This window comes from Sparus aurata, chromosome 9 (genome assembly GCF_900880675.1).
Source record: "Sparus aurata chromosome 9, fSpaAur1.1, whole genome shotgun sequence".
In the NCBI taxonomy this organism is placed as follows: domain Eukaryota; kingdom Metazoa; phylum Chordata; class Actinopteri; order Spariformes; family Sparidae; genus Sparus; species Sparus aurata.
In genome coordinates, this window is record NC_044195.1 from 9196326 (window position 1) to 9210562 (window position 14237).

Here is a 14237-nt window from a genome sequence, read left to right on the forward strand (position 1 = left end):
TCACCAGCACTTTTGGCCGCACTGAATCAATCTGAGCCGTGCCCACCCCACCTCCAAGTGGGCTGCAGTGTGGTCTCGTGACTATGGCTGACCTGTTACCAATGTCTGTCTCTCCCTCAAACAATTGTGTGTTCCAAATTGATACTCAGCTCATGTCTGTGCAGCAGACCTGAGAGAGAGACATTTTTATAGGTCAGCGTGTTGAGCTCTCAGTACTTTTGTTACTTCTAAATGAAAATCCTTAGTTTCTATCGTCCTGTTTGTTCTTTCGAACATCTGCTGTGTTTTACTGTTTCATCGTGTTCACTTTCAACTGTTTTGGGAGTCATGATTAGTTACTGCTGATGAAAACACAACGTTTCCTGTAATGCTGCTTCATAGCATAGCATTGATTCTTTGATATTTTAGTGCTGCGGGGATCAGGACAAGTGTATCATTGGTTTCAGACACACCATCAAGCAGGTAGACCAGTTGTGGTGGAAATGCAAATACCTTGGCCATCAGATGTGATGGAAAAACAGCCGTGAAGGACTTTAAAATAACAGGGGAATAAAAATCACATTCAAGAAGCTAAAACCAGCGAATTTTGACGATTTTTTTTTATCACTCAGATTAATTGATTGCCAATATAATTGGCAAGTCCTTCGATAGTTGACAGATTGATGAATCTTAATCTACAGGTCTATCTGAGCTGTACACTATTTGAATCATCCTTTAACATCAGCTGCGTATCCAGGCTTGTTTAGCCTTGGATTTTGTATCAAAATCCATCCCTTTTTTATTCAATTTGTGTCGAGTCGATTCAAGTTGAGTGCAGTAAGAAATTTGAATGTTTTCCATCAAGCTCAGTTCTTCACTTCTTTTCACACTTGATCATTGTAGAGCTCTGATGATCAAACTTTTCTGAACCGAGTCACATTTATTAAACTGAAAGTATGCACATTTCCTATGCCCCCGTCATACTAAAAGGAAAAACTGTCACATTTAAGGGCACTCAATTAAATGTTTTAATCTGTCAGGTGAAGGAGCTAATGTTGAGATGCAATTGAACTGTTAGAACTGCTCGACAATATTCTCACACATTAGACCGAATTCTCATCATCCCATAATGCTCAAGATTCTTGTTGAAGATGCTTTAACTAACTTTGAGTTGCTTAAATTAATATCTTCACCAACTTTCAGATAAAATGTGTCTCATGTGAACTCCACTTGTTGTGTTGATCAGTTGCCTCCAAAGTTAAATAAAATTATTGGCTGACAACTACAATACATACTACATATTCGACTGTTTATAATAAACTATACCTCCCCCAGTCTGAAAGATGCGGGTGGTGTGATTGCTTTAACAAATCACTTTGAGGAAATTAAATGTCTCTATTTGGGGCTCAAAAATAACTAAATTGTCTGCAAATGGTTCGAAATGCACCTGCCAAATTTTTAACAGTAATTACGAGACAACAACATGTAAGCTCAATTTCTTTTGTCCTTCTACAGGCCTCAAGTTGCTCTTTGAATACACGGTAAAATTGTATTGTTCAGTCTTAAAGCCTGAAATGGATTTGCCCTATTTAAGAAACCATGGTCCCTGAAAAAGTGGAATAAACCTACATTTAAAGTACTCTGCAACCTCTTTGTCCTCCTCTAAAGGAGACCTACTAGGCTTTTAAAGAGAGAGGAGTTTAAACAGAGTATTCCAGACAGAGGGGGAATACAATGCTGCAGCACTGGGCAGTATGAGAGTTTTGGGCATGAAGACATGTAAACCTGTTCTACTGGTAACCCAAAATAAGATTAGAAACCTGAAAATGAGCAGAATGTTACTGCTCCAAACTTTTGGTGAACACAGTAAATTGAATGTAATGAATATACTGAATAGATTTGAATTAAGGCATGGTATTGTTTGAATTTTTTCGCAGAACTGAGTTTGGGAATAGCTCCACAACCTTTTACTTTATATTTGAAAGAAGAATTGTGGCGTTCATGGGAAGTTCGCTTGCACGCACGTGTGTGCGTCTGACTGAAAGAGAGAGATGAATAACTGGGGCCACTAAGTACAGAAGAAGTATTTTCTGTTCAATTGTGGGTGTGTCTGTAGTCAAAGTGCTTCTGATCTGAATTACGGAGCCACATGCACATGTATAAATAACTGAAACAGACACACTTGAATGTGCACACCAGCTTGTTGTCAGACCATGTGATTCAGTAAATGGGGGTCTCTCTCACTCTCACTCTCTCCCTCTCTCTCCCTCTTTCTCTCTCTCTCTGCCCTCCTCTCCTGCTCTGTCTGTAATCACCTATTCTTGGAGCTTTTTTCCAATTGCCTCATCGGAAAACCATGCGGAGAGGGATGGCCGATCTGCAGTGATTGAACAGTTCTGCTCGCAATTTAGCTCCATCTGATAGGGGTTAGCTAGGCCTCTCACACAGTGTTCCTCTCTGACTGCGACTGGCTGGGGAGAGGTGTGTGGGTTCAAACACGAATGCAGGATTAAGATTTGTTTTATTTTGGTGCAGCAAAGGCAACGTAAAAAGACAAAAATATAGACATTTTAGAAGTGGTTTTGTTTTTGAAAAGCTGTTGAAAGGGAAGCGTCAGTAAGATGACATATTTAGACTTTCATCTTAGTATTAAGCGCAAACGTAGAAAACTCTTAAAAGTTCTTAAGGGCAGACACTGTGACTGTTGAACAGGTTTGCGGTATATGTGTGTACTGGGGCATGTTTTAAGTCAATTTTTAGCTAGTCACAAATATATCGGTATCCCCGTATATGCCGGCTGAGAATGATCAGGAAATCCAAAATATGTGTTTGAGGTCAAACTCCAGGAGAGCGCTGACATGTTCATTTTTCAACTTCAAGCTGTCCCCCTCTGTACACACATTGGTGACAGTTTTTAAAATACCAAGTTTTGTAGATCCTTATCAGGAATGTTTAGTTATTTAATGTATTTATGGAAAAGGCAAATGTGGGAATTTGTGCCAATATCCTGTAGAACCTCAACTATAAGGACACACTGCCTGTAAAGTATGTTTTGAATTGGAAAGTCCCACTCTCATTTTTGGATAAATCCCAAGCCTTTCCAGTGTGGTTTCCTTGATTCTGACTTGTTTTGTTCACAGTTTTATTGTCCATCTGGAGTTTTTCCCTCCACTTTGTTCTTCTTAAGTCTCCCTCACAAATGTAATTTTTCTTTTTATTTCTGAAACATCTGCCTGCACACAGTTTTGTCATGGTGTAATGCTGTCCTTTCTTCTTCTTCTTCTTCTTCTTTTTTTTTTTTTTTTTTGGGGAGAAAGTTTGTGTGTTCCAAAAATACAGGAATAAAGATTTCATAGAGAGATTGATGGAAGCTGGGATTTTATGAAAGTTGATCAACACTTCTTAATGAATCATGTGGTGTTTTAAATCACGGATTCGGATTAAACTTTGTACAGACATTCATGGACTTGAGGAAAAGTCAGGGGATCACTAAAGTCAACAGGCTTTATTCTCTCAAGTGCCTTCAGCAGTTAGAAGTATACCCTGTAGAAATAATCAAATGTTTTATTATTGTAGTCTTTATGGCTGTCTAGCAGTGGCTTATATTTGCCTTGCAGACTCACACGCTCGCAAACTTGACGTGATGACAGGGAACACGTCACGTTACTTGCAACTGATGTCTGCGAGTCTGGAAGGTTGAAATTTGGATTTAGCCTCAGTTTTGTTTAACTATTAAATGGTTTTCTTGCACTTTGAGTCTTGAAATGTTTTCAAAAAAATGGGTGCATTTCATCTTCGTATAGTCTTATGACTTCACCGTGGTTAGATGTGTCCACAGTGGTTGAGTTCAGATTACAAGCCGCTTTTCTATCTGGTTTTGAAATTTGACAGCATTTGATGAAAATATGATTGTAACGTGTCCAGGCCTGTCACTTCGTGCTTCATGGTACGATCCGATGATAAAAGTCTCTTGAAAACCAGTGTAATTACAGCCATTCTTCCTGTCATCTTGTGCTCTGTATACTATACCATGAGGCAGAAATACCAAAAATATAACCTCTGATGCAGCTGTGGAAAACTGTTCAGGGGTCAAGTTGCCCACGAGTTTTGGTTAAGGATCAATTTTCATGCCTGTTTCCAAACCTCACCAGTGAGTAAACTGTAGTGACCCCAGTTTAGCCTCTGCCTCATTCTTGAGAGTGGAAAGTGTCCTTCCTCAGGCCAAAACATGGGTCTGATTCGAAAATGGAAAAGAAGCAGTTGACTTTTTTAACCTTAACTGTCAAGAGAAGGAAATCATATTTTCCTGAATACAATGTGACTGGCAGATCCCCCTAGCTTCCATTTAGCCAGTGTTATTTTTTTCACCCCGATTCTTCCAAACGGCATTTATTATTTTATTGATTTAAAAAAAAAGATTACTCCATTGCATGACTACGAGCGATGTCAGTCGGTCTGTTCTCATCTTTAGATAACATTTTATTGTCTGCATTCCCAGGATTGAGATCGAGGACTCGGAGGCCGTGGGCATCTCCAATATCATCTCCAATCTGATTACAATGTTCCCTCGAAGTACTTTAACGGCACTGCCCAGCGACCTCTTCACATCTTTCATCAACTGCCTCACGCTGCTCACCTGCTCATTTGGACGCAGTGCTGCCCTAGAGGAGGTGGTGAGTAATAACACCTTCACCTGCTTCTCAAAAATCTGTCTGTCCTGACTGAATTCAGGTACAGCTTGTAGGTGTCTTATTTAAAAATGTGGAAAATGGGATCACAAGCCCTGTGAAAACGTGTGCTCGAAATACTGTGGAAAAATATAAAGACTGCAACATTTGTGGCTGCATTTTTAACATCGTAGTGTGTAAGCACCCTTGCCTTCTGATCACGTATTAAATCAGACTTTCTTAAACAGTGTTTCAGACCTATTTGGGCTTACGAATATCCCTTAGATTAAAGAAATGTTGCCTTGAGACTGTTTCCCAGCTGCAATTTTCTTTATCGACCGCAAAGTTCAGATCCTGTCAGATCCTCAAACTGTGACTGTAAAGGAACCAAAACATCCTGCATTCTCTATCAGTTGTACTATAAAAACATTTCGAAAGCTTGATTGACAAATCGACATAACATGATCTTTTTTTTTCTTTCTGTGCTCAGCTGGATAAGGATGACATGGTTTATATGGAGGCCTACGACAAGCTGCTGGAGTCGTGGTTGACGCTCGTTCAGGACGAGGAGCATTTTCCTCGCGGTTGTTTCGTCCAACCGGCAATCCAAGTCTTTAACTCATACATCCAGTGTCACTTGGCTGCTCCTGATGGCACCCGGAACCTGGTGAGACTTTGCCCCTTTTTTGCATTCACTAGCAAGAATAAGTTTCACTTCTCATCAATGATAAAAAAGACTGTATTGTGAAGAGGGGAGTCAGTTTATAAGCAGCAAACATTTATTTTAACTATTTTGCTGTTTAGTGTACATGTTCAATACTGATTTGAATTGTGTTTAGTCGGATTTCCACATCAAAATAAACATGGCCACTCTCCATCCTTCTCACAATGTACATCTTTTCTTTGACATGTCTGTGTAATTCATAAACCCTGAAAAACGCTCGGCCCCCCTCCTTTTAGTCAGCGAACGGCATTTCGTCTCATGAAGAGGAGGAGATCAACGAGCTGCAGGAAGACGACAGAGAGCTGTTCTCGGACCAACTGTCGAGCATTGGCATGCTGGGACGTGTGGCTGCGGACCACTGTATCCCCCTGCTCACAACGTAAGCTTTAACACTTTGGTTTACTTTACAATTTGTTAAATTCTTGTACACATTTGTTTTCACAGTTTTGGTATCTATACTATGACACAAACATGTCAGATGATTTTATCTCAGTATGTTTGACCCTATACAGAAACCTATACATAATATGCCTTATTATAAATTCATTGGAGACTTCAGTGATCTTGGGTGTTGAAGTTCAGAAGGTCACAGAAACTCTGTCTGCGTTTCCCATGCTGACATTACCCTTTTGACACCCTCCTGTAGACTGCTGGAGGACCGGGTGACACGGCTGCATGGTCAGCTGCAGAGGACCCAGCAGCACCTCATGGCCTCATCTGATCTCGGATCAGTGGATCGCAAAGTTCTGGATGAACTCTATGAGGACATCCACTGGCTCATACTGGTCACAGGTCAGCAGCAGGACATATAACTTTTTTTGTTTGTGTCTCTTTTTTATGGACACAAAAAGGACGTTTTGGGGTTTGAAACACAAAGAAGGGTTGGGATGCCAATCATGTTTGAGGACAGCAGAGTTGTATGGGCCCTGATTGCACATCGGTCTTTATATTTAGGATTGTATTTCTCATTAGCAATTACCTTCTCCACACTACATGAATTAGATGTGTTAGAATGTACACACACATACAGGAACAAGAATATATATTAAAAACAAACCTAGGAGTAACACAGGCACCAAACATATATATGGTTTGTTAATATATCATGTAGCTCTGCAGTGTTCAGTTACACATGTTTAACTCTGAGGTGTTTTAATTGCCTCACTAAGCTCACCGTTAAACGGTTCAGTTTTTTTTAAAACAAATGCGCACATAGTACTGAGGGCCCTTTGAAAAAGTTCATTAAAAGTTGTATGATGTTCTTATATACAAGAATATGGCTGTTTTATAGTGTTCACAAATGACTTTTCCAGTGCAGTATATTCCACTTAACTGACTTAATTTGTCACAAAACAGAAGAAGGGAACTCCACCCAGTTCTGTGGGTTTGTGTAAATTAAATATTGACTGCATCAGCATCATTAAAGGCGTGCAAAGCAGTTCTGCAGATTCCTAAGCATTTACTTACCAATTAAGCTGGGTGGAGGACTGGGGGGGTGTAAGCAAAACCCTAAAACTGGCTCGGTTGTGTGGTTGACAAAATAATTTATAACCCACCACTGGAATAGTTTGGTTGTTAAGTTGCACCTGTTCATGTTGTCAGAGCCAATAATGGTTTCATAATGTGTTCTGATACAAAGCTGGATACCAGAGCTGCAACTAACCATTATTTTCCACATTCATCTATTCATTATTTGATCTATAAAATGTATAAAAAAGTGAATTTTGTCCATCATGATTGGAAGGTGACGCATTCAGATTGCTTGATTTTTGCTGGCGAACTGTCCAAAGTCTGAATTTATTGTATTTACTATCTTACAAGACAAAGAAAACATGAGAGTGGACACAACAATAAAAAAACTGTAGTATTTGATCCAAGTGAACAGGCTGTAACATGCCATCTGTTCATTCTCTAGGTTATGTACTAGCAGACGACCCTCAGGGTGAAACCCCACTGATCCCCTCTGAGGTGATGGAGTTTTCCATCAAACACTCGACAGAAGTGGACATCAACACAACACTGCAGATCCTGGGGTCACCAGGAGAGAAGGCCTCGTCCATACCAGGCTGCAACCGCACAGACTCTGTCATCAGGTACTGTTACAGTTGCGTCAAAAGTTGACATAAAGCTTTGAATTTCTTATTTTGTACAGGTCCCCCGTGTGTAGGGCTTTTTGTTTTAGATGCTCCTGAAAAATAGAAATGTCCACCGAGGAATCTAGTTCTTTATTACAAAAATCTGCTGAGAATTGTTTGACTTCTGACTTCTTGTGAATTTGGCCAGTCTACCAAACGCATCAGAGTAGAGAAATTTTAATATGAAATGAATATATAACTAGTTGGAATTAAATTGACCAGAAAATATTTAGTGTTCCATAGAAACTCAACATTTTAAGTCTTCTTTAAGTATCAAGTTTCAAGGAATTGAGGTTTTGGCCATTAAAGACCGAAACTTTAACAATTAGAATTATGTATTGTATAGTGTTTCTTTTGAATTTTTGTTACTAAACAACAAACTGGCTGTTGGAGGGTTCCTGAGCTTGTAAGCAACGTGTCTATCCTTTGATAGGTTTTGCTTTGTGGGCACTGAGATTGCCAGACTGAAGTTGTCAGACCTAATACAATACTGGCATTCAGCTTGAGAACTGGAAGGTTGAGAGCTTGAATCTCCAAACTGTCTAAGAAAATCTGTGTAGGTGGGGGAAAAGAGGACGTACAGTAGCTGCTTTTCTGTGGCTGAACTGTGAAGGCCTCAGGTTTGAATTTGTGTAACGGATAGAATGTTTAGCAAAGTGTCTGTGAAAAACGGTATGCAGCACTGGTTTGAAATGTATTTTTGACACTGTACAATAAGGCTGACTCAAGGCCGAGACAAACTGCTGCCTGATACAGAAGTACAGAGGAGATGACACTTCTTTGTGCCCCTGGATGTTGTGACAGTCCATCTCACTTTACCAGCCAGACCTCCATAAACCTCACCCAGAATAGACCCCCTCACTGTCCCAGTCTAGTGGACTCCTAAGTGTTGTCACAGTTATTGTCCTATAAAGCTAAAGGTGGGTAACTTCCTTCACATTGACACTGAGACACTATCTGTATTTGTATCTGTATGACAAACTCTTAAACCTTCTCAAGCAAACACACACATGATAAAACATGCTTTAATAAAACTGGCGCTGTTATACACTTACATTTACACTCACTTTCACATAAACTGTGTAAAGATGAGACGCGTGGAGGTGTGTCCTTCACACTCTTGAACCTGAGCGTCAGGCCCTAACAAGACCAAAAATAAGTGGATTTGGTAACTCTTCATAAACTCGTAAGTACAAACATTTAGTTACAAACTTAGTTATTCAAGGTTGATTTAGTTGTCATTTTACAAAGAAGGCAGCACACAAAATTAGGTTTAAGTACCTTTATGAAAGTGGAGAAAGTAGAGCTTGGTCAGAAAAATCAAGCAATTTCAAGATCAAGCAGCGGTGGGATGTGCTGTAACAGCAGGGTGGCCTCCATTGATCGGACTTGGCTGACTCTTTGAGGTACATGGGGCCTGCTGTGGTGTTGGTGTTGGATCATTTGAGTCCTGGGGTCGGGACTTGTTCCGAGACATCCCGCAGATTGATGAGATTTGGATCAGGGAAATTCGGAGGACAGGTTGATGAGCTCTTTCACATTGCAGGGGCAATTCCTGAGTAGTCTTTGTGGTAAGACGCATCGTCCGTAGCACAGCTCACATTGATGAAAATGTATCATCAGGGCAGTGGACACAGTTTTTAATCAATAAAAATACTGACTGATTATTTCCCTGAGGACTGAGATTTATTACTTTCAAGAACAATTTTCAGCCAGCACTTTCTGACGGAGCACAAATGTGTGTTCATGACTGCTACACCTTATTTAAAACACAACCTCTCTTATTGCTGCAATGCATTCTGCATTATTTCTGTTGCTATGGCATTAGAAATAGTTGTCAGCACATAATAGGTGTTGCGCAGTGGGTTTCTCTGTGTTGGTTGGTCGGCATCAGTACAAAATGATGGCTTCAAAAATACACAAACATATAATGAAATGGACTTGGGGAAGCAAAGTGTCTAGTTTCTCGTGTCAGACGGGATTTATTTTTCATAAATTGCTGAGCAGCCCGACAGCCTGCAACTGCCGTGTTCAAAACCTTGTGCGGTTCAGGACCGTTGGCACTGCACTCTCTCTGGATGCTCGTCTGTTTGAGGGCAACCGTGTATGTGTGTATGTGTGTGTGCATGCAGATAATCACCGTGACGACAATAGATAGTCACAGCAGCCGGTGAAATTGTTTGTTGAAGGTCATTGAGCCCCTGTGTTTTCTAGATCGTTCAATATGTAGAGGTGTGTGTGTGTGTGTGTGAGAAGAGGGATGACAGCAATGACAGAGGATTGTGGAGACGAGTGGCCGATGGCATCAGGTTCCCTAATAGCAAGCTGACGACCCCGGCCCCGTAAATGTCAACATGGTTTTGTTTTCTGCAGACAATGTGAAACTGTGGCTGCCAACCGCTGAGGGGGACGGAGCCATAAGCTGCTTTAAGCCCTTTGTCTCTCTGTCCTTTATATACTGTGTGAGTGTGAGTGAAAGAGGGGGCTTCTGAAATCCAAGTCCACACACACACACACACACACACACACACACACACACACACGGGCATCAAGTTGACAACTATCTGCTCAGTTAGCTGTGATACAGATTTCAGGTCAGATCACCCCAACAACAAAATGATAAAACCACAGTCGCATTTCTTCTGTAGCAGTGAATGAAATGTGTCTTATTACTTTTCCTTTTGCACAAGAGCCTCGTCCTTGCCGTGTACTTCTGATCAAATCCTCAGTTTGCTCCGTATTATCTTTATTAAAAACATGTGTCCACACAGCTGGTGTGGCATTATTGTTTTCAGCCAGCTCCACCTGCACCGTCAGCTGCAATTTATCTGCTGAGTTCTTAGTAGTTTTTTTTATCCACTCAAAACCATGATTACATGGTATGGAGTAAATAACAAGTTTACTGTCCAAAACAATAATGACAAAACAACGGTACCCAGCACAAGTTAAAGGTCCTGTTTGTGAGAAAAGTTGATTTTGAGTCTTTTACATCTCGTGGATGCTTGCAGCCCTCTGAATACAGAAACTAGGAGTGCAAATTGTAAGACCTATCTGCAGTCGACAGTTGGCTGCTTTATTGATCAATTCCGTTGATTATCGATAATATATGAAATACATTGGAAGTTTATTCATTGGAATTATTATTTGTAGGCTATGTTAGGAATTAAAATAACAGATAAAGTAAACACCAAGTTACTTTAATAATAAACAAAATAACACAAAATAATGACTTAATTTTAATGGCTGACTTCCATCCATTTTATTTTTTATTTTTTGTTTTTTTAAAGAAAAATAGTCCAAATTCTCCTCTATGACAGTGACCTGAGTATCTTTTGGTTGTGGATAAAAGAAGACAATTGCGGATGTCATTTTGGGTTTTGGGAAACACTAATTGACATTTGTCACTATTTTCCAGTATTTTATAGACCAAACAACTTATCGATTCTGCCCTATCCTGCATCCTTTGCTTTGTGATGTTGAGGCTGCAGTGACATAAAAGTTTTGTGCATTGCTTGAATATAAAGCTGCTGCTGCATTGTTGTCGCTCTGCTGAGCTCCGTATTATGTTTTAAACGTGTTTGTATAATTTGATCTATTTCAGTCTTAATTTCTCTCTCATTCTTCCTTTTCACCTTTGTCTTCTCAACAAATACCCCATTCTCCTGCCTTTGTTTTTTATTTCCACCAATCTTTCACTTTTCTACTTGTTTTGCCTTATCTCTCTCCTTTATTATTTGTTATCTTATCTTCCTTTTTACAGGTTTCTTCTCACAGGTCAGCTTTAAATCCAACTGCCCTGTCTTATATTCCTGTCACAGGCTGCTGTCAGCGGTGTTGCGGACGTCAGAAGTTGAGTCCCGGGCAACGAGAGCCAGCCTGACGGAGCTTCTGAGCCCACAAATGGGGAAAGACATCATGTGGTTCCTCAGACGTTGGTCCAAGACATACCTGCTGGTGGACGAGAAGCTCTATGAGCAGGTTTGAGCCTCTCATACCTCTACATAACATCACACATATAAAGATCTCTTCCTGCATGGCTTTTATCACCATGTCCCGTCGCTGTCAGCAGACATTTCACTGTACACCGCAGTTTGTCTTTGTAACAGCTTTCCCACACAGTAGCCATAAACCAGATGTTCTTGTCCTGTCTCTCCTCAGATCAGCATCCCCCTGAGCACAGCGTTTGGTGTAGACACAGAGGGAGCCCAGTGGATTGTGGGATATCTTCTAGAGAAGGTGATCAACAACCTTTCTGTGTGGAGCTCGGAGACCGAACTGGCAAACGACACCGTGGAGCTGCTGGTGACACTGGTGGAGAAGAGAGAGAGGTGAGCACAGTGGTGTAGGACTGCAATAATGAGTGGATAGACAGAAAGTAATTCGCACCGACTTTTATATTCAATTCATTGTTGTGAAAAAAAATTAAAAAATGTCTTTTTTCAGGTACTCGGACGTAATTTATCTCACAGTTTCCTTATTCTGTTGTAGTTGTGAAATAAGTATCGTTGTGTTTTGGATTGATGGTCAAACAAAACAAGACATTAGACGATGGCGCTTTGGGAAGTTGTGGTGGGCATTTTTCACCATTTCATAACACTTTATAGACCAAATGGTTAATCAAGCAGACTTTTATTGCACAGTGTGAGTTGAGCTTCAAAATGGAACCTACTTTTCCAATAATGTCACCGATAGTATTTGTATGTGCTTCAAGTCTTTGATATTTGATAGAACAATTTAAAAATGGAAATCATTGATTTGTTGATGTGATTAGTTACGACTCGTGATGTTTTCAATTTGAAAATGCTCTCAAGTTGCGAGGTGAAAGGTGTTGTGATTGCTCCAAACATTTTGAGAAACATGTTTTTTTTTTCAGTCAAAATTAAAAGAGGGTAATTAACTAAAGTGTGCTGAAAAGATTTCACAGTACAGCAGCAACATGCAGCTTGAATATTTGAATATAACATTTGTCTTGGTCAAAAAGGTTTGGAAGCACAGTTCTGAGGCCGTTTGAGTAGATAATGGATAAGTGCAGATGTTTCAGGGTCACTTTAGATCCTGCCACAGTGCAGACTCTAACAGACCCTGTGCCTCTCTATGTGTTCAGGGCGAACATCGTGGTGCAGTGTGAGAGCTGGTGGAACCTGGCGAAGCAGTTTGCCAGTCGCAGCCCTCCCCTCCACCTGCTGTCCAGCTCCGTGCAGAGGTCTCTGATGAAAGCTCTCGTGCTGGGAGGCTTCGCACACATGGACGCTGACGCCAAGCAGCAATACTGGGCTGAGGTAATGTGCAAAGAAAACGGAAAAAGCCCAAATGAGTATTAATTAATGAGGTAGACATTTAGCGGAAAAGTGTAGTTTTAGACGGTAAGTACGTAAAAACGTCTGAGTCTTAAATATAACTTAAAATTAAACTGAAATTAACACGGGACTTAGGAACAAGGTTGTGAGGGGTGTGCATCATGGGACACTATAATTATTTTGTGACACCAGACTAATTAAATTCGCCTAGAGACTCTTTGGGCCTTGGAGAACCATCACACTGACTCTTTAGCTGACAGATAAAACAACAGGCACATAAATGATAAGCAGAGGAATTACAAGAACAAGTGTTCTGAAACTGTCTTAAAAACTTTTTTTTTTTTTTTTTTCAACTTTTGGCTTTTGAAGGATCTGTTTTAATCACAACTAATAACATTGTACTCAGCAAGTGTGAGATAAAGCAGCAACATCACAAACTAGAATAAGTTGAGACCCATCCGTTGTCCAAGTTATGTTGAAAGGTGAGGTGAGAACATAAACTGCTTGGCAGAGGTAAAAAGCAACATCACTAGGAAAATGTGGTCACCGGTCTGTGATCGTTATCATGCTGTGAAAATCTCATACGTTGCATCTCTAGTCTCCAGGTTAGTCAATAAAAACATGAACGGTATAATTGTGACCCAGGCCAACTACAGAACATCTCTTGCCGTAGTTGTGCGTACACAGTTTTCCTTTGTAATGCAGAATTGTTACCAACATTTCATGTTTCAGTTATGCCTAAAATTAAATGTTTCAGCTGAACTGGTTTGGTTCCATCATCTTGTCTTGCCCCTTTGGATCTTGGTGTAGCAGAGTTTAGCCCAGCCATTACTTTGATAACACTGTTATTGTAACTGACAAAAACGATGAACAAAAATATGAAAAAAAGATAATCTTTTAATGCCTAAGTTAACCTGTTTCACATCTGATGATAAATACGATATTTATTATTTCTGTATTTTTGTTGGCGTTAAATCTCTACCGGAGTCACGACTTTCCATTTTTTGAGAAATACACAAAAACTAGTCACTTCTGTTGAGAGTTAAATCTCTGTGGACTTCAAGTCAGATCGGAGGAGTAGCAGTGAGGGATGAAGTCGATGATATTCCCCTGTTGAGCCTTTTTCCCGTGTGTATAACATGATCCTGTTTTATGATCCTGGAGGCCTTTGTCTTAATAGGCTGACAGTAGTAAATGGGGGTGCAAAGCCACAATGACTCCAGAGTAATTACGGGGGCTGGACAAGTGAGACGGCAGCTGTTGGCTCCTGCAGCTGCTTCGTCTGAACTTGGATGGCTCGGTTGGAGGAGGAAGAGGAGAGATGGACCCAACAACTGATCAAACACTCCTCGATTACATCTCCGCATTCCTCCTCTGTCCTCACATGCTCCGTCAAATCACTTTTGTCCCGGTTACTCAAGTAACTCAGATTTAG

The 14237-nt window shown here is 40.4% G+C and overlaps 1 protein-coding gene across 1 annotated transcript in view; it reads left to right on the forward strand.

Moving 5' to 3' along the window:
* xpo4 (exportin 4) overlaps positions 1-14237 on the forward strand; it is a 60716-nt gene that overhangs the window by 39209 nt on the left and 7270 nt on the right. Inside the window, exons 9-16 of the mRNA XM_030428831.1 lie at positions 4478-4652; positions 5137-5313; positions 5607-5749; positions 6017-6162; positions 7286-7463; positions 11324-11483; positions 11664-11833; positions 12610-12784. Coding sequence (XP_030284691.1) covers positions 4478-4652; positions 5137-5313; positions 5607-5749; positions 6017-6162; positions 7286-7463; positions 11324-11483; positions 11664-11833; positions 12610-12784 — 1324 coding nt within the window. The remainder of the gene's footprint in view (positions 1-4477; positions 4653-5136; positions 5314-5606; positions 5750-6016; positions 6163-7285; positions 7464-11323; positions 11484-11663; positions 11834-12609; positions 12785-14237) is intronic.